Genomic DNA, 27,849 nt, shown 5'->3' with positions numbered 1-27,849 from the left:
TGCTACAAACGGAGGAAACGAATACCTGAAAAGACTTTGCTCTCTTCTTATAGCTTTCTCCTGCTTTGTGAGCATAAATTATTTAAATTTTTAGAGTGCTAGGCAGCTCCTTAGAAGGGCAGTGGCTGCTGATTGTTGTGACAAGGTTTGAATAGTCAGAGTATAACATTTTTCAACACCTGGGCTAAGTTCATGACTATAGCCCCACAAATCAGTCTAAGAGGGAAAAAGTAGCTTTTGTTTTGTAATCAAAAATGCACAAAAACAGAAAAATGTATAAGTATTTTTGCATTAAATGTTAAAATAAGTCATCATTGATTATGGACCTTTTGGAGATCAGTGAATCTTTTCCTCATTTTAATAAACTTTAAATAAAGCCTTTTTCTATCAAGTACATAAGCTTCTAAATTGAAGCTATACTAAGAAGTAAGTCAGGCAGTTATTAATATGCTTTGCAAAATCAAGGGGCACCACTGAAACCTGAGCTAAATCTGGAGCTAATACAGAAGCACTGATTTGGAACCAGTGGCAGCACTTTGACATGTTTCTGGGCTCACCTGTGCTGCTGCAGTGAATACTGAAGGTAGGCTGTGTCAGTAAGGGCGGCTGGCATCCTTCGGTCTCTTTAGCTGGACTTTCAACCTCTTCATCCCAATTTGAAAGCCGTTCATGGCCTGAATAGCTGCCTGTGCACTTGCAGGGTTGTCGAAGCTCACGAAACCTGTGAGTGAAATGAGCAGGTTCATTAAACCTAATAGAGGATGGAATGGATGTGATGACCTAAATGAGCTTTAAGGAGGGAATGCAAGCATGTGAAAAAAAAAGGTTAAAGAAACTTAGCACCCTCAGCTTGATCATCGCTCCCTCTTGAATAGGTCAGCAGACTTCAATGGCAGTTTTTGGGGGCAGGCAAGAGATACCTTTGGGCAAGAGATCACGACTTCCTATTTCTTAAAAAAAAAACTGTCTTGGTGGTGGTGGTTGGGGGGGGCTGTTGCTGTCATAAGACATCACTCTCCTCATTTAAGTGTTTTTGTCTGAGAGGAATTTTATATTAAACTTCTGTGTGGCCCTGAATTTTGCAGGATTAAAAGGATGCAACTGGTTTTTTTTTTTCCAGGCGACCAATTAAATAATGAAACTGGACATGGTGGATTATTGAATCCAGTTCAATATAAATGCTACAATAGGCACAGAAGTGAAAACTGAACCAAAAATGCAAGTGCAATCTGAACTAAATGTGCTAATTTAATGACTGATACAGCACCAACCCATCAGTGCAAGCCTGTGCTGAACATCCTGTCTTCATCATGTGTAAAAATAAAGCCTTGGGATTTCAGTGACCAGAAACTGCATTGGAGTGTATCTCCGCTTCATGTGCTCCCCTGTGTCTGTGGTGTCATTAGGTACAGCTGATGATCCATGAAAAACAGCAGGGGTTTTCTCCACATCCACAGTCACCTAGTGCCGAGCTGGCCAGCCTGCCCGGCTCTGGTTCGGACGATTAGCGTGAAAGCTATGCAGGAGGACAACCTGAAGGGAAGTCTGTGGAATGTACAGAGGCAGAAGATGGCCTCACCATCACCTTAACACATTTAGGCTTGGAGCTCTCTGCACAGTCTTGTCTGCTTCCTCCTCTTCTATACCTCATCAATCTATGTTTATTCCCTCCTTTTCCTTCCTAGATTAATTACACCTGCATGTCCCTTGCTTCCCCAGGCCTAACATTATGTTGTAAATGCATAGTGTGTTAGTCAATAGTGCAAATAGCTCTTCTTTCATGCATGTACATTATTAAGCCTCCAATACACACACAGGGATTCAGCTCTGGTGATCAATGTTGCCCAGGGTTCTGCATTCCCCTGATGTGAAAACAAGTGCTGATCCATAATTACCCCGTTCCTTGCCCTCCTCTCAACCACCACTGTCAACCTTGTCCGGACCTGAGAGGTTGAGTTAGTGTGTGTGCACCATGATACAACTAAACAGGAACAAGAAGTGTGGAGGATGCTGAGGCAGCACCTGGAAATTCTCAGTTTGCACAGTTGATAAGAAATAACACGGGGTCGGTTTGAATCACCGCATCATGCTTACTTTGCCCTGCCTTTGCAGTCAAGCCAAAATAACAGTCAAACACAGTTTCAGTAAATATTGTTCAATTTTTTTTTGGTTTGGAAAGTTTATTTCGATATATATCCAATAAAATAAAATAAAACATACAAAAAAAACAAAAGTAACTTAAAAAAAGAAACAACAAAACCAGACAAACTGGAAAAGGAGTGGGCAGAAGGAAAAAAAAACAAAAAACGTATTAAACCCCACCCCTCCTTTTGCCATTATTGTTTACCACATTTGTGTGCTGTCAAATGCAGTAAGAGTTACCATTTGAGAGAGGAAAGATTCTATACTGCAAATTCACACAATGCAAATAGATTTAATAAGTAGTAAACTTCACAAATAAACTGTAAGTTTTTATGCTTTCCAGAAATGCACTCCTCTGCATTTGGTTACAAGAACATGTGAAACTTGGAAATCACAGCAGAGGCCCATGTACTTATAGTTTTATAAGAACAACTGTTTTTTTTTGCATGTATGAAATATGCATAAAAAGCAGAAAGTAACTCACCAAAGCACTTGCTCTGATTGGTTGCCCGGTCCATGAAGACCTTAGAAGAGATGACAGTACCAAAGGGCAAAAACATCTGCATGAGCTCATTGTCTCCAAACTCCTGTGGCAGGTGGTAGATAAACAGGTTACAACCCTCTGGACCTAGATATAAAGGAGAGAAACACTTAGTAAATGATTGTTTTCATCTGTACTGTATTAAAGAATTATACAAGATAACTGGAGACAAAACATTACATGACAACAATTCAAAAACATTACAGCTCTTACACGCAAACTAGAATGATTTGCTGGTAGGTTGTCAAAACAGACAATACATTCAGAATTTAAATGGAGTTGTAGCCAGCGTTGCATGTTAAATTTTGACATCAATTTCTATTTTCCCTCTTTTTCATCCAACCAGATTGTGACTTGCTGGTCGACGATTGAACCTATCATGACTCAATTATTAATTGTGCTCTCTGAGCTGCTGTGTCTTTGTGCTTCCCGTTTCACTTAAACTGTCAAACACTTGAGAACAAAGATCATTCTTGGCATACACACAATGTGAAAAACTGTGTTTTATTGCTTCATATGAAGCCTCTGGTCATATTCTTACACATCCTGTCAGGCCCAAAAAATTCCTCAACAAAAATGAAAGAAATACTGCTCTTTCCTGCAAATTATACATCAGCTCTTTTTTTTTTTGTGTAAATGAAATGAAAATGATCACCAAGCATTTTGAATATGTTTACACAAGCTGTCCTCATTTCTTTGCGACCACACTTTCCATATTTTTCACAGTTTTTGTTCACTGAGGCTGCGACAAGGCAAGTTTTACCTATGATTGTTACCTATGAAAAAAGCATGGCATATCTTAATAACATTGCCCTACATCTACATCCTTATACTTGATTTATCTTTTACCTGAGATTAAATATGATCTGGATTTGTTAGCATTAGTTTCTCAACCCTTTCTAATCTACTCAGTTAGACTGGAAAATCCTCCATATTTGTTAAATGGCTGATTTAACCACTAACTTTTCTAGATCAAGAAGGTTCACTGTAAATCCATATATGTGTATACATATATATATATATATATATATATATATATATATATATATATATATATATATATATATATATATATATATATATATATATATATATATATATATATATATATATATATATATATATATATATATATATATATGTTCTATACTGTGGTGTTTGCTGCATGTTTATATTTAAATATAAGTTTGTTCTCTTAAAGTGATGAAAATTACAAAGATCCTGTATTTTTTCCCTGTTTGTATCTGTAGTTTCCAGATTTTTGCCAGGATCCAGATTTAGCTTTTTTATCTTGTAAAACGTGGTGAGAACTTCTTCTGTATTTTTTGACCAAGTACCCTGACCATTTAGTGTAGAGTTATAAGTATATTATATATACATACATACATACATACATACATACATACAGTACAGTATATATATATATATATATATATATATATATATATATATATATATATATATATATATATATATATATATATATATATATATAAAAGCAAAAAGAGCATTGCAGTTAAAGAGCAGTATGTGCTACACAGAATAAAGTGTTTGCAATGTGAATGCGTTATTATTGACTTATGTTCATCTCCTCTTTACAAACCAACATTTGCGTTGAGATATGTGAAAATGTGAAATGTGAAAAGTAATAATGTTCTCTCACCCTCACCTTCTCTCTGCTGCTGCTGCTGGATGACCTGGGGTGGCTGGGGCAGTGTTTGGCCAATAGGAGTCAGTGTGGTGGCTGGGTAAATTGCTGCAAACATGGTGGAGAAACAAGGAGAGGATAGTGTAAAAACAGGAATCCTGCAGGGAATGGTGTCAAGGATGCTTAAGGTCGATCATACAGGCGTAACGTGTAATCAAAATCTCTCTGATGTTGCGCTCTGAGGCACTGTTCTACACTATCTGAATACATACAGCTCAATTCCTGCACAGTAAATAACCTCCAGTAATGATCTTGTAGTTGATATGCGTTTGGCATTTAAGACCAATTCTTAAATCTCGGGAATGCAAAGCAGTGATAAAGGCATTCCGGCATGGCACCTGTGTATTGCTGTACACCGGTGAAGGCTTGCTGGAGGGTATCTGCAGCAGTCGGGCTCTGGGTTGAGTAGGGCGGCAAGCCGTTGGTGTACACGGTCTCCACGGCAGGGTGTCCGTTAGGCTGATGAGGAATGCCGGTGAATCCGTTGACGATGGGTGTGACGATGCTGGGCACGGCGGAGGTGGTGATGTTGGCTGGTGGAGAGCTGAGGCCTGCTAGAATAAAAGGTTCACTATTACTGGATCAGGAGCACACCTGCGTCAATCTACATGATGCTACAAAACCAGATTGAATGTAGAAACAATGCACCCTCACACACGTACAAAACACACAAAACTCATGACCACAGGGCGCACTGCATTCTCTCTCTAATGCAAGGACACGGGTGTGACGTGAGTCTGTCACATATCCGCCGTTTGTCGTGACACATCCTGCAGAACAGCAGGGAAGTCAACCTGTGAAAAATGAGCCTGTCTGTTGTGTTTGTGCGATACCCTGCTGGCTCCTATTGCTCAAGATGATGAAACCACTATGCAACTTCTGAGAGAAAAAAATGAGGGGAAAAAAAATCTAGTCTAGATAGAAGCAGATTATAGAGGGAGATTTGCTTGGATGAGCAGGAAGCATATACACAAAGATGCCATTTACCTTTCTACGTTATAAAAAAAAAAAAAAAAAAAAAGGAGACAAAACAACTGTTGGCAGTTTGATAAATGGGTGGGTCGTATCTTAACATATATGCTACATGCCTGACAGGCAGCTCCAGAGAGGTTCATGAGCAAAATCAAAATTGGATGCTCCCCGTTCCCTGTCATTTAATGCATTTTTAAAAGAACCTCGTGTTAGAAAGTGCTTCCAATTATTCCGCAGACACCAAAGTACCCATTCTGAGCAGAATCTCACTTTGTGATGGCCACTCAAAGGGGGCTTCTCTGTGGCAAAGCATCCAAGCTCGTTGAAGTACGGCTCCCCAGAGGTCCACCTCTCAATCTGGAAACCCTCATCCTGATTGGGCAGAAAGCCCAGGTTGTCACGGAAACCCTTTAGCGAGCCATAGCCGCACAATCTGGTACCTCAATAAGGACCGTGATGTGAGTGGTGGTTCATAGAGGCTAAACAATCATATATACAAGCCACATCCTGAAATGGAACGGTAAATAAGCCGTACATCACATGTTGAAATTCATGCCAGTATGGAAGGATGTGGTTATTTTCTCCCCATGACTCCTCGTTCTCCTGTCATCTCCTCTCCTCTTTGTCATCTCATTTCGCCCCCTTCTCCTTATTCTAGCATTTAAGGCAAGAAGAGGCTGACAGTAACGAAGAGAACTGCGGTGACCAGGGGAATTGCCCCAGTCCAGCGAGAACTGTTGTGTCTTTTGCACTCTTTCCCATTTTTTTTTTCTTTTCTTCTTTTTTTCAAGAAGCCTCCACACGATTGCTTGTTTTCTGCGGAGCTGTGATGAATTAGACTGCAGCTTCAGCCCATTCTCCCACCAGGACCCAGGAGACTGCCGCTCCTACTCCGAAGGCTAGAGGCAGCTAGTCTTCTCGGGCCACACGCACTCTGCTGTACCACCAGATAATGCACCCTCTCCATCATCAGGCAAATTCATTTTCCAAAGCTTAGCAGTGCTGTGGGAGCTCACGTCGATTCACGAGCAGCAGTTGTAGCAATGGTGGGAGTAACGGTAGTAGGTGGGAGAGGAGAGTAGTTACATGCAATTACATAAGTTTCAGGGTCAGCAGTTTAACGCGGTGTCTGTGGCAAGGGAGAGTAATACAGTTAAGTTACTAACAAAATAATAGCAAGAGCAGTAAAAACTGCACTGACACTCAATAGTGAGAAAACACTTATTAAAACTCTGAATGAGTTTATGGTATAACTAAAAAAACCATACTTGCTAAAACATGATTAAATCATCTTCATCCTTACTGGCAGAATGGTCGCATATCCAACGTGAAAAAATAAAAAATAAAAGCGCTTCTCCTTGGTTGAGATGGGGAAGTATTTCCTACTATCCTGAACTAGAAAATAAGACATTTTCATTTGATACCTCAGTAGACATATAGTTCTGCCATGGTGGACAATTGAATTCATAGTTTGTTTACGATGCACACACAAGAGTGGCGATCTACATGCGGCTGTCTTGCTTGTGCGGCATGTACCGGCCAGTAATAATGACATGTTGTTCCCCATTCTGGCACGGTTCAATACAAAGCTCCGGCACGGCAGATTACATATTCTCTATGGCTAGCTTTTAACTATCAGTTCTCTTCTGGTTATTACTGCAAAAGGACGGGTTTGCACTGCTAGACAGTATGTATATGTATGTCACTTTACTGTATTTACCGGTACCTTACGGAAGCAAAGTGACATTTCTATTCATGCAGGTTCTTCTGAGAAGAAGAAACTGTTGATTTTGCTCCCTGCAATGATTGCTTCACGAAAGTCTTCAAATGCAACAGAAGTATTTATTATGCTAATTATGCATTCAAATCATTGAGGAACGCCGTACTGGGGAGTGCAGTCATTACCAGCGCAAGGACTGGCTTTCGCCTAAGCAAGTCATAAGCACTCAAAACAGATGCTTTCATCTAACTGATTTAAAATGAGATGGTTTAGAGTCAAGGAGAAAATGTCTGCCTGGCGTGAATTATAAATCCAAGTATGGGAAGAGCAGTTTTTCACAGGCCGGTTAGTATACCAAGGAAAAATATGTGACATTGGACAGTTATCTTTTTGATAAGTTGTCAATATTTCTAAGGGAAATCAATTGTGATATTAATTTAATTAATTTTGTAGATCATACTAAATTTTATCAACTACGTGTTGAAGATGAATGAAAATAGAACGTTGAATTTAGAAAAAGTGTAGTTTTTATTTATTTATTTTCCTTTTAATAATGAATTTTTTTTATTTATTTATTTATTTTAATCAGTGCTGCCCACAGCTGCTAATTGGAAATAAACGTAGAACACTAAGGAAATTTGTGTTTGGACAAATATTTCTCTCCTTTATTGCTGGCTTTGTAGAGCCTGTAGGAAAGCCTGATTAAACTTTACTATAAGGTATAAGCTGTACATATTGTGCACTATCTGAATGAGTAACTAACTAAAAGAACTAAATCTGTGGATAGGGGCCCAAAAAGTGTGACAAAATCCACTGCTATATTCTCCTGAATTCATTCTTGTTTGTGAGTCATGTGCTGCAGTTAGGTGCCAGTCATAGAGCTTACCTGTATTTAAACCACAGCAGGGACGTTATGGCTGCTGCATTCGTCATAAGCAGAGTTAATTACAGACTTATTGTGTCTTTCGCTCTTTTCATAGAGCTGTGGTTCTATATTGATGAAGCAAAAGATATTCTTGAGGTTTGTCATTGTGTCAGTTTGTAATTTCACATAGCAAGCCAGGTTTTTGGTGTGCTCTGCTAATTTGTCACATGAGTTTTGTAACTACCTCAAATCTGATGTTTGTTCTGAATATATAACAAGCAGGAAGGTAAAACACAGTAAGGATTAGTCACATTTTCCTGGAACAAGAAAGGTGAATGTGGAGTTGATCAACAAGGTCACAGGAAATGTAAAACATATATAAAAAAAAAAAAAAAAAAAAAAAAAAGATGTAACGTGCAGCACGACTCGCCGGCTGTATTTCTAATCTAGATAACTCTCCCAGCTTCAGCTGCAGCCTCTTGGGAAAACCTTCCTCCAAATTATATTTCTAATTTATTTGCAGCCGATGTTTGAAAATGACTATGTGAAACTTGATCGAACAATTTAATTGTGTAAAAGATAGATCGGAGATGTAACTATGTCCTGTTGGGAATTTATTGTCTTCATTTTTGGCATTGTGGATGCTGATGTTGTTATGGATGTGCTGCGTGATGCAGCATATTTTTTAGCCCAGGAAAATAATGGATATTTTATCTTATCTTTAAATACAGCAACTTGTAACACTTGCTCGTTTACACTGGTTTTTGCTTTCGTTCTGCAGCAAATATACATTAAATGCACTGACTTTCAAATCCATAAGCAGAACAACTGGACAGGATTTGAAGCTTCATTATTTGCTCAAATCTCAGCAACAGCACACAGATCAGCCCTGGTCCAAAGAAAAGCTGTGACTTTGCTCTCTGTAAGCACATGATTTGAGCTCAGTGACTTTCCTGTTATTGGTAACTGCAGGATAACAGTCCTTTAGACATGCCTTATGTTTGTCCTTGAATGTAAAATTAATTTGCAGTCTTTAATGTAAAATGTGTAGAAGTGGATGACAAAAGCAACATTTACCAAAACGCTTAAAACATAGTATTTGTGTTTTAATACAGACATAACACATACCAGAATCGTGTTTTAATACAGAAAGAACTACAACAGCATACAAACGATCATAACTAGCCTGCATAATAACATGCTGGAAACGTATATAATTTTGGCTTCCACAGGTTATAAAGCCTGATAAGTCTGATAGTTTGTGGAGTGGCCAATGGAAGTATTGCAAGGACAGTGGTTTGTACTAAGCTCTCAAAAGAAACTCTGGCAGACTTATGTCACAACCATTTAAGGGTTTCGACAAACACTGAGTTCAAGGTTTTTATAATTGACTTCCTGTCTTTCACTATAACTGAGAAATGACTGGAATCTTACACTGTATTATAAGAAGATATACAGTACTCACTTTTAAAGTACTACTTTTCTGGACTCAGAGAAAAGTGGGTGCCAAAGTGACGCCTTGTCCAGTCTTTGGATATGTATTACAGGGCTGATATGGAGCTATCTCTGAGATATCTAAGATATGGATATCATAAGTAACATCATCAATAGACTGGCGACCTGTCCAGGGTGTACCCTACCTCTCGCCAGAAGGCTGCTGGGATAGGCTCCAGCTCCCTGACGGCCCTTAATCGGACTGAGTGGTTTCAGACAATAAATAAATGATAAGTAACATCAAAGCTTTTGTTACTTCACAATGGAAAGACTTTATACTATTGTTGAATTTTGTATTTAAAGTAGTTTACATATTTCACATTTAAATAAGCAACCTAAAGATGCATTACGTAACTTTTTGATCTTAAAACTCTGCGTCCCAGACTAGTTTGATGACACAGAGACATCTATCATGTACGTTTCTACAGCTGCTGCTGCCCTGCAGCATCCTGAGGCTCAGAAACCGCACTAGAGAACTTTTACATCCAAGACGTGACATGACGTTTTGCTTTGCGGTATAATAAGGAACTGGCTGTTTTCAGCAAAGAAACCTTAAAAGAGAGAAATAAACAAAACAAGAGTCATCTTAAGATTGTCCTTTTCTGGCTGGAGAGCGCAAACAGGTCAGGTGGGATGCAAGATGGATGCCGAATTAGCCGTCGATAACGGGCGGGAAAATGGCAAAAGTTCTGTTGTGTCTCTTTAAGGTCGTCACATTGAAGTTGCCTGTTGTCTCGTCCAGCTGTGATTCAACAAGATATACAACTCTGGTAGTTAGGGGTGGGAAAATCAAATAGAAAAATCAGAAATCGGGATTTTTTTCTTCACAATTTTAAAATCGATTTTTTTTGTGCAAAAATCTACTTTTTTTTCAAATAAATAAAATTAATCCACTATAAGATTTTTGTCATTTTCATTGGTTTTATTGATCTTTTTACTTGTCTTCTTGGGCATTATAGCAGCAGAATGATGACCTGGCGACTGTGTTGTTTTTTCCTAACTGAAATCAAGAAAAATTACTAGCAAAAAGAAGTTTTATAAAAAAAAAAATTGTTTTTTTGTTTTTAATCCACAAAAATCATCAATATTGAAGAATTTGGAGAATCGCAATTTAAATCGAATCGGCACCCAAAAAAAATCGGAATTGAATCGAATCGGGACAAAAGCATATCGTCACAGCCCTACTGGTAGTGGATCTGCAGGATCCACAATCCTGCTCTTCTTAGTTCATCCTGTTTTTATAAAAAAAAACTTCTAACCTGATGCATCCTGAGAATTCACCTGTTTTGGAGATACTCCTCAGAAATAATGTCTCCATAAAATGTGGCCATGAGTCATGTAGCACAGGTAGTATTAAGAAAGATCACCATGTCAAACAGTTCATTAGTTTCCTGGTGTTTGTCACCATGGAAGTGTTCTGCATCAGCGGTGTAACCGTGTTTGAATCCAGCGGGGATGTTGTGCCACATCCAGCCTCGCTGTAAGGGGGTTGTCTCTGGCTGTGCAGCATCTGCGGTGCATTTTGTGTAATATGCACTTGTGCATGTACATCTTGGCTGTGAAACGGCGCTATACAACACAACATTAGAGTGACTTTGATTACACACTTTTCTCATCCAAACAAAGCATCCTTGACGCTGCGTGTTCCTCTCCACATACACCCAGCGGGATCCGCATCTCCCTCCACCCCTCCTTGTCTCCTCCTCCTGTCCTGTTTCCTCAGCTTTTCCTTGCTTTCCCTTGTTTCGTTCAAGTTTTTATTTCTCCTGTAGCACTCAGGAGCAGCACCTGGTGAACATTATTTTCAAAAAGCATCATCATGCATCATTGTAAGGATGCATGCCCTAATCAGCTGAACCATCTGGCAAACGGCTTATGCACCATCAAGCTTAAATGCTTTGCATCTGTTGATCAAATGGATGTCTCATTGTTTTCAGAGTAACACCCTTAACCTCTGAGCCTCTTTGTACTCTGGCCTCCTGTCAAACAAGATTTTCCTTGTTGCAGCGGTTGCCCTGCTCATCTGAATGAAAGATTAAGATCACACATTTATTCCTAAAATCAGAAAAGGTTTTCATCTATTAAAACAATATTGAAGCTTTATGTTAATACAGGGTGATGTGTGTCACCAAGACAGCCTTTTGTTTGGTTGTCAAAGACAACAGCTCTCATTTCCGTAGCAAAAGATGACATTAATTCACCTCTTAACCTTTTATGTTTTTGTACACAGCGAATGTTTAAGTTTCTAAAGTGATTTCAAACTTCAAACTCAATTTGGTTGAAGACAACTTCCATAAACCTCTGTCAAAACAGAGATGCACTCTAATTCATCATTTAAGTGTTGCAATGAATTATTCCAGCAACTTGCGGCAGACATCCTACAGTCTCTCAGTTGTGTCAGAGACTCTTGGCCTACTTATGCAGACAGCTTTGCCAGTAACCTTATGTATTCATTCAATGAATTCTAAATAAGTCATAGTCACAAGTGTGAAAAAGGAGAGAAAAATAAGTGAGCGCAGCACAGCAGCATCTACAGCTTCTGCAGCTGGCCTCAAATAAATGACTGGAGAAAAGCAAAATAACAGATTTAAGATTCATGATGGTCATGGAAACTTCACGATGACCACTTTCTTTTCCCCCTACTTAACTTATGTAATCAGCTAAGAGGAGATTAAATAAATGACACCACTTTACACATTCCTGTTTCGCAGACTTCTCTCTCTGCAAATATCTCATCATATCATCTTTTTGCTTTAACCAGGTTTTTAGCTCTGAGTTTTCCCAGTTGATATGAAACTTAAATTTTCCTCCACACGGTTTACTTTTACAGATAATAGGAGCAAAATCAGCAATATTTCCTTTTGAGTGAGGCACTGATTTAGTTTCCGATGCACAAACGGGACAAACAATACAATCTGACAGGAGGACAAAGCCCTTCGCACAAACACACACACTCACCCACATTATGCACAGACACTGACTGAGCCTCTTGCAGTGCGGTTGCACTATCTTCAATCAGCACTATTGTATTGCAAAATACAGGTATGGATGCTGAACACAAAGGTCTGAATTGCAATACTGTCAGTCCTAAAGCCATCAAAATAAGAACTTCTCAGCAAGACGGAGCTCTGCTTTTAATCACTGTCTCAGATTGATTATGCCCGCCCAAAAGTGCACACTTTGCACCGAAAACATCACTGTGAATTTATGACAAATGGGTCTCCTCTTGAGATATATTGCCTGAGGTTGAGAGTGATGTTGCGCATGCCTACAGCGTGTCTGTCCACTGGTATCATCTCACTTTCCATTCAAGTGTTTATTTGGCTTTAGGTGGAGATGTGGTGGATTAAAAGCTAGTGTGTCCTGTGGCATTTATGTCCACACCTGCTCCGCTACATTTTTTTTGTTTTTTTTGTTTGTGTATTGTGATTCCGCTGAATGGTAGGGAATTATGTAAGTGGAAAACAAACAGGATTTGAACAGTCACACCGAGAGCACCTTTGTGAACAAAATATCTTGTCCCTGCAAAAACTGCAGCTCAACAAGAATTTGATAAAGTGTAGCTTGTTTGTAGAAACTGGGTTTCTATGATGACTATAAAGAACATTTAAACCAGGTGTTGCTGCACTGGTGACGGCGCTGTATCTCACATGAATTGGTGAAAAGTTACCGAAGACACCATCTTAAAAGCTGAACACTGCAAAGTTGACAAAGTAGGCGAGCAGCACACAACAAAGACGAAGATACTGTATAATTTATTTAGGCTTATGCTTTTGTTGAGTGAAGAATCTTCAAGTTTCTTCTGTCTAAAGGAAAACTAAACATTGCTGAATAAGCAAATCGTATGCAGTGAGAAGGTATTTCAAAGTCCTTCTCTTTTTCTCTGTGATGTATCTGCATAGGGGCTGTTTGTTGTGAAAAATAAAGCCAACTGCATGCAGATCATGTGCAAGCGCTTCAAAGCACAAGGTCAAAATACTACAGGGAAATTAATGTCTTATCTGTAAACTTAGTTATTGATATTCCTTCCTCTCCTGGTGCAAACAGTAACCTAAAATATTTTTGGCATTCACAAACAACATAAACATGCAAATCTCATCTTACTCTGTTTTATCTCTCCAGAGAAATAATTTTGGATTACAACTAAGCTGGCACTTTTCTTTTCTTTTTTTCTTTTTTTTTTTTTTTTTTTGTGGATGTGCTGCAGTTCTAGTTTCTTAGTTTTACTTTTTATCCACAAACACGCACATAAAACAAAGACTTGCACACTAACACACACACAGATGTGATTAAAACACCAGCTGTGCTTGCTGGCGAAGCTCAGAAACACAAACACACAAGAGGAAAGGGAATGAAACTGAGTGCTCACCCAAGGTTTGATGAAACTCACCCGACACCGGGGTCATGGGGGTGGGTGGGAGGCTGTTGATGTTGAGCGCCCCCATCTGGTGGATCTGTGTGGTGGGGAAAGCCACGCTAGGCGTGAGGTAACCTCCGTGGCTTGCTGCCATGATGGCTGCTTGCTGCTGCATGAGCTAAAGAAGAGGGACACGGAGAGATGGATGGAAGGCAAGATGGTTGGATGGGTGAGAGAGAGAGCAGGAGGGAGGTGAGAGGAGGACACATGGTGATGAAAACGTATACGGAGTTAAGGAAAGGGGGAAGAAGGGGACCAAGGAAACATAGAGGGAGGAAGGTATGATGGATAGATAGTGCATGAGAAGTGCAGAGAAAGTAGAGCGGAATAAAAGAAAGAGAAGAAAAAAAGAAGCCTGTCAACCTATGTTTAGTGAATCTGTCTTTCCTCCCAGCAGGAAGCCTGTCACCAGCTGCAGAAACGATTTAATAGCTGTCTGTTGGACTCATACAAATCAAGGCATTGACATGTGCACATTATCTCTGCGCTCAGGGGACAGACAAAGTTTGCAGAGTCGCAATGCTTTTTCCTTACAGTTGTCAAACTTCACAATACTTTGTTTGGCTGCATGGAAATGCCAGTCGCCTCCCACTCTAGTCCATTTTTATTTTCCAGCCTCATGTCTAATTTTTCTGATTTGTGATGATTGCTGCTTACAGCCTGAAATTTATCCACAGCTTCGCATTTACTTAGTTTTATGCTTAAGTCAGAAACCATCCAGGCTAGTACTTTACCAAAACACAAAGCATTATGCAACGTAATGCTTCTAGACAGAACCATCTCCGTATGACATTTTCTGTTGAAAAAGAAAATATTTTCAACATAAACACTGCTCTTTTCAGTCATCAGAGTTGCACTCAGATCTTAGACATTAGCAAGTTCAGACCCTGAGTCATTAAACCGAGTGTGACTAGCAACTCAGATTCAAGCAGAGGATGTTTAGTTAGTAAAAGGCAGTCGGTTTTCACCTGCTGGACAATCCAACACAGAGATAAAATCAATAGCCTTTCATTCACTCTGCATTTCCAGCGTGATGCGAGAAGTGAGAGCTGAAACTGTTTTCCATCAAACGATGCCCATGGAGTGTTGATTCATATGCACAAGACATGCTCACATGCACTGCTGCCATGAGCTGCACTCACACACAAAGATGCACATATCCACAGTCATGCTTAAAACACGCATGAAGAGTGATGGAGACTATTTGAGCTTCCGCACTCTGCTTAAATTCTCCTGTGCGAAACCACATTCAGAATGCGTAATTCAGAAGAAAAGCCATCGTTGTACAACGACTTCTGCAGCTTGTGAACCAGCAGGTTTATCTAGGGAATCAATAATCTTTTGCAGGGTGTGTAGCTGCCCATCAGACATGCAGACCTGTGTGGAATAGGAATATAAACACAGCAGGACCAACCTCTTGCCCCTGTCTCTGCATCTGTTTAATACTGCATAGCTTGTATGTGTCAAGGGAGCCGCTGATGGCCGTGGCCCGAGACTGACTCGTATAGGCAGAAATCAAACTCCTCTGCCACCGGCACTGATGCTAATGACTACAATGTGAGACAGTGGAGGTATAGAACGGCACTCTGCTTATATTTGCATGTGGACCCGGCAACGGAAAAGCCAATTATTTTCCCTCAGTGCCCCTGTCAGGTAATCTGAAAGTGGCTGTCCTGCTGTAGAATGACCAGTGCTGCCGTCTCATCCATTAGCCACATGCATTGCCACCGCTATCTATTAACATCTTTTGTCATTTGCATAATTTTATCAACGTGACAAATGGGGATCATCCATTCCTTTCTGAATAAGATGAATTAAGCCTTTAAGGATGTGTCGCTGAAAAAGACGGAAGCAGAGCTGGAAACTTAACAACAGCAGTGGCAACGAAACAAACAAAGAGGTTGAGAGGTTCTGGGGCTTCTCTTGCTTTGGCAACGCTGTGACTGCCCTCCTATTAGGATGAGAACAGCGTTAGACTTTATGATGGTGAATCTGACTGGGCTGGTATTACAAAATAAATACGCTGTCATTCCCATTACTACTTTTTGGTTTTGTTTCGCTGTTTTTCAGGCGATGCTTGTTGTTTTCTCAGAGGACCAAGGACTTTGGGCGGACTCTAATGAGCTTGCAACGTATTTTTTGTGAATCTTGTGACCTTATACAAGTTGCAGGTCTGGATGAAAGAATAATGGAGTGGAAGTAAACTGTAGCATTTCCAGAAGACCATCCTCTCTCTCTCTCTCTCTCACTGATCATGTCTTAGATAATGCATCCCTTAATGCCATCTGTCAGATTGTCATGGATAAAAATTCTGGTATTAATTGATGCTTTGTACTAAATCAAAAATGCAGCAAATGGAAAATTCAAGCATGTAATTATTTTTTTAATGTGGTGGTAGACTCAGATAAGAATAAATAAATACTAAAATAATATGATCTAAGAAGGTGGAAGCTGAGTGGTGATGTTGACAGAGGATCAAATTTAGTACATTTTGCTTTTCATGTGCTTACTTCTTGTCTTCAAAAAAAAAAAATTAAAAGCAATTAAATTCCCCTTTCTATATTTACTCACGAAACAGAAGTTAGCAAATGCCTGTGGTGGAGAATGAACACAACCGAGTCGTCATCATCACAGACAACCTTTTCTCGCCGCCTATTCTTCGGGCTTGGAAGAGTCAGGCAAATACAATGAGAACAAAAGAGAAGTCCATGACATGAAAGGTGGTAGAGAAAGTTGCCCGGGCTTCTGGAGCATTCATTTAGTGTCAGACATCTGCTTTTTTCCTGCAACCTGATGGCATTACTCTCCCCTGGTGCTAGCAGGCAATCACCTCTTTATCACATGGCAATTATCTCTGTAGTGCTGCTCTGTGACTAGCTGACTCTTATGCACTGTCACATGTGACCCTCTCACAGTCCAGCCAGTGATGGAGAAAAAAGGCGGGAGGGCAGAAAAGAAGAGGCAAAAAGGGGAAGAATGTGGGTGAAAATGGTTTTAAAAAAATGAGAGACAGAAGGAGACACAGGGTCACTGACGAGAACTAAAACACTGAGGTTTGAGGCTCAAATGTCACATTTGTTGCCACCATGCTAGCAGCCGGAATCTGATAGGTTCTCTTTTTTTCTCCTCCCCCATCTGTAGCGTTTATGCATATTGAGGCACATGGAGGGTCTGTTAAAACCTGGTCCTCTCAAGTATATTACAGATAAATTAGGTCACTCACACACACTAGGGTGTGTGAGAAGTTTACAGTGTAGCCAGATGATGCCATAATTTGTTGCTCGCACATGTGCTGTGTGACTGTGGATCCCTCCGACAGGGGGGGATGTTTCCTAATGTGAGTTCACAGCCTTGGGCACCCACAAACTGCTACTATTAGCGCAAAGTTTAGCCACTCTCTTTCCTGTTGTTTGGGAATGTCACACCTGATGTATTTCTTAGGGTGCAATGCACAAGGCAGCTTTAAGCCTGAAATGTTTCACATATCTTCTGATGTAGTCTTTCTATTTAAGGAGAGCCAAAATGGATGGCTTCTGCATGAGGTAACGTTTCAGAAAACCAGGGAAAAGCAAACCGACTTTAGCTGTGTACAAATTGGGATATTTGTGTCTTGAAGGCAGAATCCCCCCCCCCTACCAAAAAAAAAAAAAAAAAAAGTAATAAACGCTGATTTTATAACTTGCATTCAGTGACATTCAACACCAACACTGAGCTGAAACATGAAATCTCACTCTCTCTTTCCTTGGCTTCTGTTTTATGAAATCACCTTTTGCAAATAGGATGTCTCCTGTCAGAGAACACCAGTGTCTGTGTCTGTCATAAAAATGGGACATTTCTCATTTTTGGCACATGTTGTCAGTGTTGTACCCCTTCAATTTGTGTTCAGAGCCCCCTCCTTCTCCTAGTTTGACTAAAATCCAATTTACTGGCTGTCAGCTCAACTCTATAATCCTATCCACTGCTGTAGTGGAGAGGTAGCTCTTTGAATTTACCATTTACTGTATTCGCTGGTTATAGCTATATATTCCATCCCCCCCCGTGTCTGTATCCTATACTTTGCCACCTCGTCTTCTCTTGGCCAGTGTATATGGGGAGTAGGTGAGTATGTAGTGTGTCTTTGGAGATAAAGTCCTTTTTCTGTCACTGCAGGCTTTTCGTCTTGGGAGAATATGTGTAGTTTATCTCGCAGAAAAGAAACATTCATCGTATCACTTCAGCACACTCCTGGTGGTTGCAGGGAAATCAAGGCAGCTCACCATGTGCATGCAGACAGCACCAATGAGTCTAATGTAAACATAGCTGCTGCGCAAGCTGGACACCCACACCGAAGGAAACAAGCATTTCCTCTTTTATTCGGCTCTTTATGCATCTGGAAAAACAATCTTTATTCATAAAATAAGTCTTGAGTGAAATATGATAACCCAGGCCTTAGTGATAATCCATTGCTGCCTCCTGTGCACTCATTACTTTATCAAAAGTTGGGAGGGATGGGGATGTTTATCTCCAAGGTTGCTTTGGAGTTTCTGCAGCAACTTTCTTCTTTGTTTTATGTGAATTCATCACATACATGTGCAGAGCCTCCACAGTCTTCGTGATTCATAATTTGTCATAGAAAACACATATCTAGAAAACACATAGGTGCAATTTGTCCTTTAGAATGAATGGTAATAAATTCTTTCTGCTGGTGAAGTAATCCCTGTGCCCTTGCTCAATTTCCTAGCATCATCCTGCTCTTTGCCATATTATATGTATGTCTGATGAGTGGAGGAGGAGGAGGAGGAGAGAATGAGAGAAAGAGTTCACTGTGCTGCGTGCGTGAGTGTGTACACTCTTGTGTGAGTCTGTATGAGCTGACACGGGTGTCTGCCACAGTAAATAAAAGTCATGGCCAACCTGAACGGGGCACAATGGTCTCCCCGCAGACCGCCACTGCCTCCACCACCCCTTAAACATTTGCATTTCTCCACATTTCCTGGGAAAGGGCTGCATTTCATGAATGGTAATGAAGGTGGGAGTTTTACTGGAAAGTGCACAAGAGATGGTCTCGCAATTACTCTGGCATGGTCAATTTGCACATTTCACAGTAGGTCCCATAGCTGTGATATGAAAATGAGGGAAATGGATAAGCCCCCAAGACCTGGCTAACATCAACAATTAATCCTGACATTTAGAAAATGCAAAAAAAAAAAAAAAAAAAAAGATAACTTTTTACATCCAAATGAGCAGAGAAAAAGACAAATTTGTGTTTTTCCTTCTCTGTAAATAAATTCTCTGCAGAAGCATTATGTGTATTTATGCAGTGTGGTGTAACTGAGGCCCTGGTTGTTATCTCGGTGCTGGATGGGAAGCGTTTCGTAAATTCATTTTAGTTTCCCTCAAGTAGGCGTTGTGCGTGTGTATGCATATGCTACCATACGCTGGTGTGTGTGTGTGCAGGTGGGGGTGCAGTTTGTGTGCAGATAAGTTGCCTGCGGACTATTCTGAATCAACTGTGGCCCCCGAAGCATCTTTTGTGCCCAGAGGGAGGGATAGTGGGAGGGAGCAGGGAAGGGTAAAGAAGCAGTGTGATGGAGGGTAGAGAGGGGTGCATGGTGAGAAGCGGCTGCACAGGCAGCCTGAACTCATCAAAGAGCAGAGGGTCTGCAGTGGATGGAGCCATGCCCTGAGGGGGGTGGGTGGGCGGTGGTGGGAGGACGGAGGAGAACTGATGAATATTTTGAAGGGTACAAGCTAGCTAAATATTAGCCTAGCCAAAGCTAGGGTGAAATGGCATGAAAAAGCTGTTAAAGAGGACAAAAGGTGAGACTGAGGGTCATTGAACGTAGTTAGCCAAGTTCATTTCCACCTATGAAAATACATGTCAGAAAACTGACAGAAAACTAAAAGTCTGTGTGTGTGTAATGAAATGACATGCAGTTCAATGATACATCCTTTGTTATGATATCTACATGTTTATTTGGTGATAATAACAGTCAACCTAGAAATAATTCATGCAACATGAACTACTAGTTCCTCATGTGATGCGGTTGTAAAATATCTGTACTGCTACCTCAGAAATGCAGTGATTAGCCAAACATGGGCTCAAGCAGATTTAGTAAAAGCTAAAAACATCACCACACTTGCAAATCCAGTGTGTGTCATATTTTTATGGATTTCAGGATTTTACATTTGCAGCTTTGTGGGTAAATCTGAAAAGAAAACAATATATAAACTACTTAAACTAAACTTAATTACTTAAACCAATCATTAAATCTCACTTAAAATGCATACATGAACCTACGACTTGGAGGTACTTCAGTCTCCAAATATTCAGAGCGCAATATGGCATAAACAGCTAAGATCCCATGTCTGCTGTCTGTATCAGCAACACTGACAGATTAGAATCATAGGTTGCATCTTTTCTTTCTCTATTTTTTTTCTTTTTTTTTTTTATTCTGAGAGAGGATTTAAAACTGAGTGAAATGATCTGAAAGTATCCAAACGGCATTGACAGAAACGGCTGGAATCCGTAATGGCTGAGAAGAGAAGCTTCATTACTTCCACTAGTACAGGAAACAATGGGCAATTGAAAATGATGGAGAAGAAATAATCCAGCTACATTCAAAGCAAGAACTCAAACTAATAGTTACCTTTATACTAACTGGGATTCTTATTCATAAATATGAGTGGATAGGAGCTACCAGTCTCCGATTAGACACCAATATTCATTATGTAATCTTTTTAAATTGTTAGCTTTTCATGAAAAAAAACCTTTGAATGGGTATTCTGCATCCATAAAGTACATCTGTAACCTGCATGAATGAATGAAGGACAAAAAGAAAAAAAAAACGGTTCAGTTTCTCCACAGCAGTCACGTTATGTCAACACCTGCAGTCAGTGCGGTCTGCTTGTCTTAGAACTGCAGATGTCTTTACTAAACCGGCAGAAGAAAAAAAACCTCATGAGGTTTTCCATAGAGTTAAAGCCTTAAAAAACCTGACTTTTGTTCGGAACTAGTTGATGGCAGCTATGGATTTAAATCATTTAAAGCTTTTGCACATATTTTAAGACTGATACACTAAAACAGTCGAGCTTTGAGGGGAAATGTGAAGCTGGATGGTAAATCTCTGTGGGTTTGACTCTCGGAGCAGTAGCTGTCACACACAAGTGGTCATTTGACACAAAGATAATATGAAAATATAGTGCATTAAATCAGCTTTAAAAAACCTGCATGCTTAGACCATAACAATTTTATAGTCCAAGAAGAGCTATGTCCAAAACCGCTGGGTTTCATTGCAATTTTTATACTTATTTCATAAATGTGTCCACCACGCAGTATGCAGTAACCCATTACAATGTACATAAACCCTATAGAAGCTATAAATGTGCTCCTATGCCTCATATGCTTTATCCAACTCACCGCATGTGCGTAAGAGCTGTAGGTGCTGAAAGGAAGGGCGATGGCTGGATTGAAGATGCCAAACTGCCCTACCATCTGCTGCATACGTCTGATGGTGCGCTCCTTGTCTGTGTCGGCAAACTTGACTACCAAGCTTGAGGAAGCACCCTGAGGAGCAAAGAGAGCAAAACAAACAAACAAAATCATTGAAAAGGCAGCATTAACAGTTAGACTTGCTTTACTGAAAGCCTGGTTTATCCCAACACTCGTGTCGCCAGTAGAGATACGTCTGCGTTGCACACTACATGCCTATAAAAGAGATAATTGTGTGATGATTATGATGAACAGCATACTGAGAAACAGATGGGAACAAAAGCCCTAAAAAGTCCAATGACATGAATGTTGTTAGTTATTATTTTGGATTTCTTAGTCTGGCACATTCATAAGAAACAGCATCTGCTAGTAACATCAATACCTTGAGAGCTCCTCTAATTGCATGTCAGAGGTTGTTTTCTTGTTCTTTTTTGGTGGGGGAGGCGACATTCTAGATGCAACATCTCTGTGCATTTGTGTTACTGCCAAGAATGGCTTATTCTCATTTTGTGCGGAGTGAAAAGTTCAACAACAGGCAGATGGGCAGACAGGAATTCTCATTTCCTTCAGTTGATGTAATGTGAAGTCACCAGGAGTGGAGCTGCCTCACTGTGTGGAACATATCATTTCAATTTCCACCCCTCTTGTGCTGTATATATGTGTAATTTAACCTTAGAGTTAATTCTAATTTAAGTGAAAGGCTCTGCAAAACGCAGCTTTTAACAGTGTTTTTTTTTTTTTATTTATTCATTTTTTTAAAGAAAATGTTTCCTTTTTGCAGAAATTTCTTTGATTCTGTCATCATTTTTAGCCTCATTCTGGCTACACATCCCTTAATCAGCATTACCTCTTAATTCATCCCAATAATGAAACCAGCAGGTGTGTCTGCTGCAAACCCTTTGTTAAGAATCTTCCAATGATTGAGTGCTACAGTTGACCTTTTGTGTGCTCCGCCTCTTTCCTGCCCCCAGTGCCTCCAAACCGGCCAATCGATCCTCATAAAAGGCCGAAATATTACTCTGATCTGACAGTTCAGAAAGGTTGTGTGTCGAACTCGATAAGAGGAACTGTGGAATTGATGCAAGGCTATCAATAACTGTGGTGACCGGTAATGTGCTGGAATTGAAAGTGGGTGAGGACTTAACTTGTGTTTGGCTATTTGGGTCTTTGTGAAAGCAGATCACAAACACACTGCTCTGGACGACAGATATTATTTTCACAAAAGAGTTTTTAATTTTCCTGTCCATGCTTTCTTCCTCCACTGAGGTCTCCTGCTAATAAAGACATCTACAGACAGCAAAAGATACCAAAGACAGGCATTGGACCTTTCGACTGTAGTTTATAGATTTTATGCTCTTCTCTTCCCTTTCTCTCCACTTTGCTCAATACCCCCCCCAGCCCTCTCCTCTGGGCTTGCTCGGTCGAATCACAGGCTTGAAAGACTATAGGTGAGTAGTGAGTTAGTTAGTTGGCTGTCTGACTAAATGACTGGTTGTCTACATAGTTGAACGATTTACTGACTGGATGGCTAGCTCGCTAATTGCCCGACAGACTAGTCATCAAGGTAGCTGACACTTGAATTCGTCTAAGATGAACAATAAATGTATATCTTCTTTATGCATGTGCCATCCTACTTCAGATTCATGATTCTTAAATAAGCACAAGAGATCTGGGTGACAGAATTATTTATCATCAGTAACACATATCTTATCTGAATACTAAGTCTCCTTGCTATGAGTTGCAACTCTTTTTTAAAATTTTCTTTATTTTCACAGTTACACAGGTGCAAACTGAAAATAGCTGCTACCATGTTACACTGTGAAAAAAAAGAAACACCCTTAGAAGCTTCAAGCTTATAAAACAGGGGTCCCACACACCACCACCTGACATATACGTGTAGTTTTATCTTAACCCTTTAAGGTCTGGTCTACCATTTGGTAGAGATAAATTAGAAGTGACTTTGATTAATTTCTTTTGAAAAATTGTGGAAATGAAGCTGCTTGAGTCATCTCTACCAATTGGTTTGGGTATGTAAAACCCAAACTAGGTGTTTGGTATAACACTACGGTTTCACATCTCAACCATTTTAGTGTTTTTATATTATTATTAGGGCTGTGATGATATGCTTTTGTCCCGATTTGATTCAATTCAATTCCGATTTTTTTGGGTGCCGATTCTATTTGAATTTGAGCACTCACAATTCTTTGATATTGCTAATTTTTGTAGATTAAAAAGTCATTTTCCTTGATTTCAATTAGAAAAAAACAACACAGTAGCCAGATCATCATTCTGCTGCTATAATGCTCAAGAAGAAAAGTAAAAAGATAAAAAAAAACCAATAAAAATGACAAAAATTTTATTATGAATTATCTTTATTTATTTGGAAAAAAAAAAAATCGATTTTTGAACAAAAATTATTTTAAAATTGTGAAGCAAAAAAAATCACAATTTTCAATTTTTCGATTCAAATTTCCCCACCCCTAATTATTATTAACTTCTTCTCTCTAGCATCTCAACCATTTGCTGAAAAAAACATTTATTGTGTTTATTCTTGTCCAAAACAAACACTCAAACATTTTTCTCTGACCTTTTTGTTAGTGTGAAAATGAAAGGGTTAACTGCAGCATTCCCAAATCAACATTATCAAGTAACATGACCATTGGACAGGCTGCGGAGCTACATATGATGGGTATTTGTGAGTCAGTGGACTCACAAATCTCTTTTCAGTCAAGCTTTCATACAGAGCAGTCACATCACTGTGTACAGATGAATTAGACATACAGATCTTAGAATTTTAGCATGTTCCTAGTTAATATATATAGCTACAATGTAATATATACAATATATACAATACACTGTTTTCTACATGGATGTCATATTTTTTGATATGTGCTCACATGCTCACTGTGATCTATGTACAAAGAAAGATCGTTTCAACGTTTAAAGTATCTAAGCTGTAAATCCATCAGATGTGTAACACTCTAGTAGTTGATTTATTCTAGATTCTTTTAAATACAGAAAATGTAATAGATTGTTTTATATTGCTTTTCAATTTATTCCATTTTTCATTCCATACCAGCTATTTTTATTTTCCCTTCTAGCAGCAACCTTTTTGTTCCATTTTGTTGGTGAGAGGATGAATATAATGGAATAAGTTTACACAATCGAGCATTTCACCTATGAGCAACATCATACTTTGTGCTTGCAGTTTGATAGAGATAACATTAAGGAAGCTTTAGGAGACTATGCCTATGGAAGACAGCATTTTGTAGGAGACGGCAGTACAGGGCAGTGCAGAACCAAAGTGCTGAGATGTTTAAGTCCGTGATAAATATTTCAGCTCCCTCTCACAGTTAAAAAAGCTATTACCCTCATGGTAATGAGAGCTGTGTGCTCCTCCTCTGCTTTTCTAAGTTTTAGGGAAGTCTTAGATATATAATCTGAAGAGATTAAGTTGGAACTTCGCAGTCAGCCTCTTTTCCAACTACAAATAGACACAAGCACTTCTGCTTGAATAATAGAAACAAGGTTTATCGTGAATTGACCTGTCTGGTTATATAAGAGCATTGTGCCATTCTCTTTCACACTCTTGCCTGTGTCACACTCTCTGCAAAGCTTTTCTCAAGGAGCTCAGTACACGGAGATTGCCCTCCCACTGACTCTCCTCAGGACACCTGAATCTTACGGCTTGTCGGCTAAGCATCCATTGCCACATTTGTTTATCTCCAAGGTTTTCCCATTTAAGCCTGTCAGGATATCAGTGAGCAGAATCTCCATCGCTATAAAGAGAGGAGGATGAAGTGTGAAGCAAAAGTCTCATTAAATTTTTAAGCTGCCAAGTGTGAGAAGAATCCCCCTGCCGGGCGGCTTCAAGCTGCCTTGAAAGCCACTAAAGGAAGGGAAGTTAAACATGGAGAATAAAACTACAGGAATTTTTGGACAAAAGGGAAAGTCTGTCTCTTTATGGGCTTCTCTTATTGCCAAAACAGATTGCGTCGGTAGCTGTCCAAACTGCATGCCTTCATTTAAATGAGGGACGTTAAGCTTAACTGTTAGATGTATATCTAAAATTCAAATGTCAAATATCTGCATGAATGCATGTATGATGAAGACTCAGAGGGCAGGCTGCAATGTACCCTGTGGGTTATATAGTTGTGACATACTTGGAAAAATGTTTCCAACATGGCGACTGCATATAAAGCTCATTTTTTTTCAGCCACATTTCAATAGATATAATATTCTTCTGTAGAGAAAATATGAATACTTCACTGGCCTTGTGGTAGAAATAACTTCCCATGGATATTAATTGTCCTGTCATATTCAGTCCTTTATTCTTATTGCACTTCCAAGAAAAATTCATTCAGCTGCAAGATGTTTGAGGCTCCTCTGTACTGACAGCTTAAATCCCTCAATATTATTTAAATTAGATTAAAATCTGGGCTTTGACTTTGCCATTCCATAAATCCATGGTAGATTTTTTAGCGTCCGGAGGATCATTACCCTGTTGAAAGGTCCAACTGTAGTTCAACTCCTATTTATCAGACATATGGCAGCTCACTTTATGTCTTCAAGTACTTTTGATTGGATACTGGATTCATACCTGAATTAAGAAATTCATGCTTCTAGCACCTTGAAACAGTCAGAAAAATCCAAATTAAAACAGTTCCACCACCATGCTTTACAGTTGGTACAGCAAAGCATGGTTTACTGTGCAACAAACACGTGTACTGTAGCACTACGTACACTACCAGTAATAAGTTTGAACATGCTTTCCTATTAGATATAATGGGAAAGCTAATTAAGCACATTAAACTTACTTAGTAGTTTCCACAGTATTACTGATATAGTTGCAATGAATAATATATATGCATCTAACTTCAATTTAAAATGTAATTTAGTTTGAGAAAGTTATGACTAAACATTAAAATTTAATCTTAGCAAGATATTTTCCTGCATTGTATTGCTCATCTGGACAACATTTCATTAGTTAATATATATATATATATATATATATATATATATATATATATATATATATATATACACTACTTCTAAGGAAAATGGATTCACAGCTCTCAGTGGAGTTACTTTTCAGTAAGTTTGTCAAATGTATGTGAGCTCAGGTAAGTGCAGCTATCAGATTTATTTCTTCACTTTGACCACTCAGAGGAATACAACACATTTATAATTTTAACCAGGCAGCATTTTCTTCAGTCCATTACCTCGCAGTTACACCGAGCAGCTGCTTCTGATGCTGCTTGTCTCTGGATGTAGGATGTCTATCCACAGAGACAATATTTCAAAATTCATTGACTTTTCAACAGATTTTCAAGGTTTTTAGCTCCTTACAAATGCCAGATGTAGTTGTGTGGCACTGAATACTGACATCATGTTGGGCTTTTAAAATAATTACCTTTTCATTATTTCAGCCTTCCCTTCATGTCAATTTCTGACTGAAATATTTCCCACAACGAGACATCTATTGTGAACACGAGCACAGTATGTACAGTAATATTTGAGACTAAATAGCTTTGATATATGTAATTTATATCATGTTATGCTATTGTATAGCTATTATATTAAGCTGATATTCATATCCACGTCAAAAATCCCAGCAGAGTCCCAAAAGCATAAGTACATGACATCATCTTTGTGGACTTGGTTGGTAAAATAATAGATGACTGTAATCTGTTGGGTTTTTAGAAATGAAATTTCATAGGTAGAAATACTATAGTACTTAAAGGAACTGGAAACTTAATGCAAGATATATATAACAGAAGGCTTTTTAATCAGTGGCGGCTCGATGACTGACCTTAACACCTTTTACTTTACCAAACACACAATATGAATATCAGACCAGTGTTTATATGCACAGTTTGTTGGCTGCCTTCTTCCTCGTCTCATTTTAAACAGTTATATATTGAGCTTGACATTAAAACAAAGTGTTTTACTGAGCATCGAATCCTGGCAAGCATGACACATACATGTGTGTGTTCTCTGTCTTAAGCAATAGAGAAGATTTCTCAGCAGGGAGAATCCCATTTAGACATTTTTGTAAGCTTTCTTTCTTCCTCTCGTCGCTCACAATCAAGCTGCTCCCTCTTCCAAACAAGCTTTACCTCATTTGCTTTCCCTAGTTGTGTGCTTATCCTTCCATCATCCTGACAGTGTTTCTATCTTAGTGCCTGTGTCAGCTGAAATTGCCTCAAACCCGGCTGACGTAGATATGGAGTGAAAAAAAAAAAAATTAGCGCCGCTCTACGGACATGACCCGCGCTGCCTCCTGCCTCCATGTAATTCTGTCCCGGGACTTACTTTCTACATGGCCCTGCTGAATCCCAGCAAATTGCTCTACAGCTCTTGTGTTTAAATGTTTAATTGAGCCACTCATACCCAGAACTGAGGCTTTGTGTGTGTGTGTGCTCGTATGATAGCCACAAAAGGACAGGAGATGAGGATTCTTATGCTTAAGCTACATTATGTTATAACTGTTTACATATAGGTATGTTATATTGTGTT

General features: G+C 39.3%; 1 protein-coding gene across 1 annotated transcript in view; it reads right to left on the bottom strand.

Moving 5' to 3' along the window:
* Positions 1-593: 593 nt before the first annotated feature.
* Positions 594-27,849, bottom strand: part of celf5a (cugbp, Elav-like family member 5a) — a gene marked incomplete at both ends in the record, with an annotated part of 177,132 nt that continues 149,876 nt past the window's right edge. The window contains 6 exons of the mRNA XM_079245370.1: positions 594-721; positions 2,627-2,770; positions 4,353-4,439; positions 4,730-4,945; positions 13,812-13,977; positions 21,259-21,405. Coding sequence (XP_079101496.1) covers positions 594-721; positions 2,627-2,770; positions 4,353-4,439; positions 4,730-4,945; positions 13,812-13,977; positions 21,259-21,405 — 888 coding nt within the window. The remainder of the gene's footprint in view (positions 722-2,626; positions 2,771-4,352; positions 4,440-4,729; positions 4,946-13,811; positions 13,978-21,258; positions 21,406-27,849) is intronic.

Source organism: Telmatherina bonti, assembly GCF_933228915.1.
Source record: "Telmatherina bonti genome assembly, chromosome: 8".
In the NCBI taxonomy this organism is placed as follows: domain Eukaryota; kingdom Metazoa; phylum Chordata; class Actinopteri; order Atheriniformes; family Telmatherinidae; genus Telmatherina; species Telmatherina bonti.
This window is presented reverse-complemented; position numbering and strand designations above follow the sequence as displayed.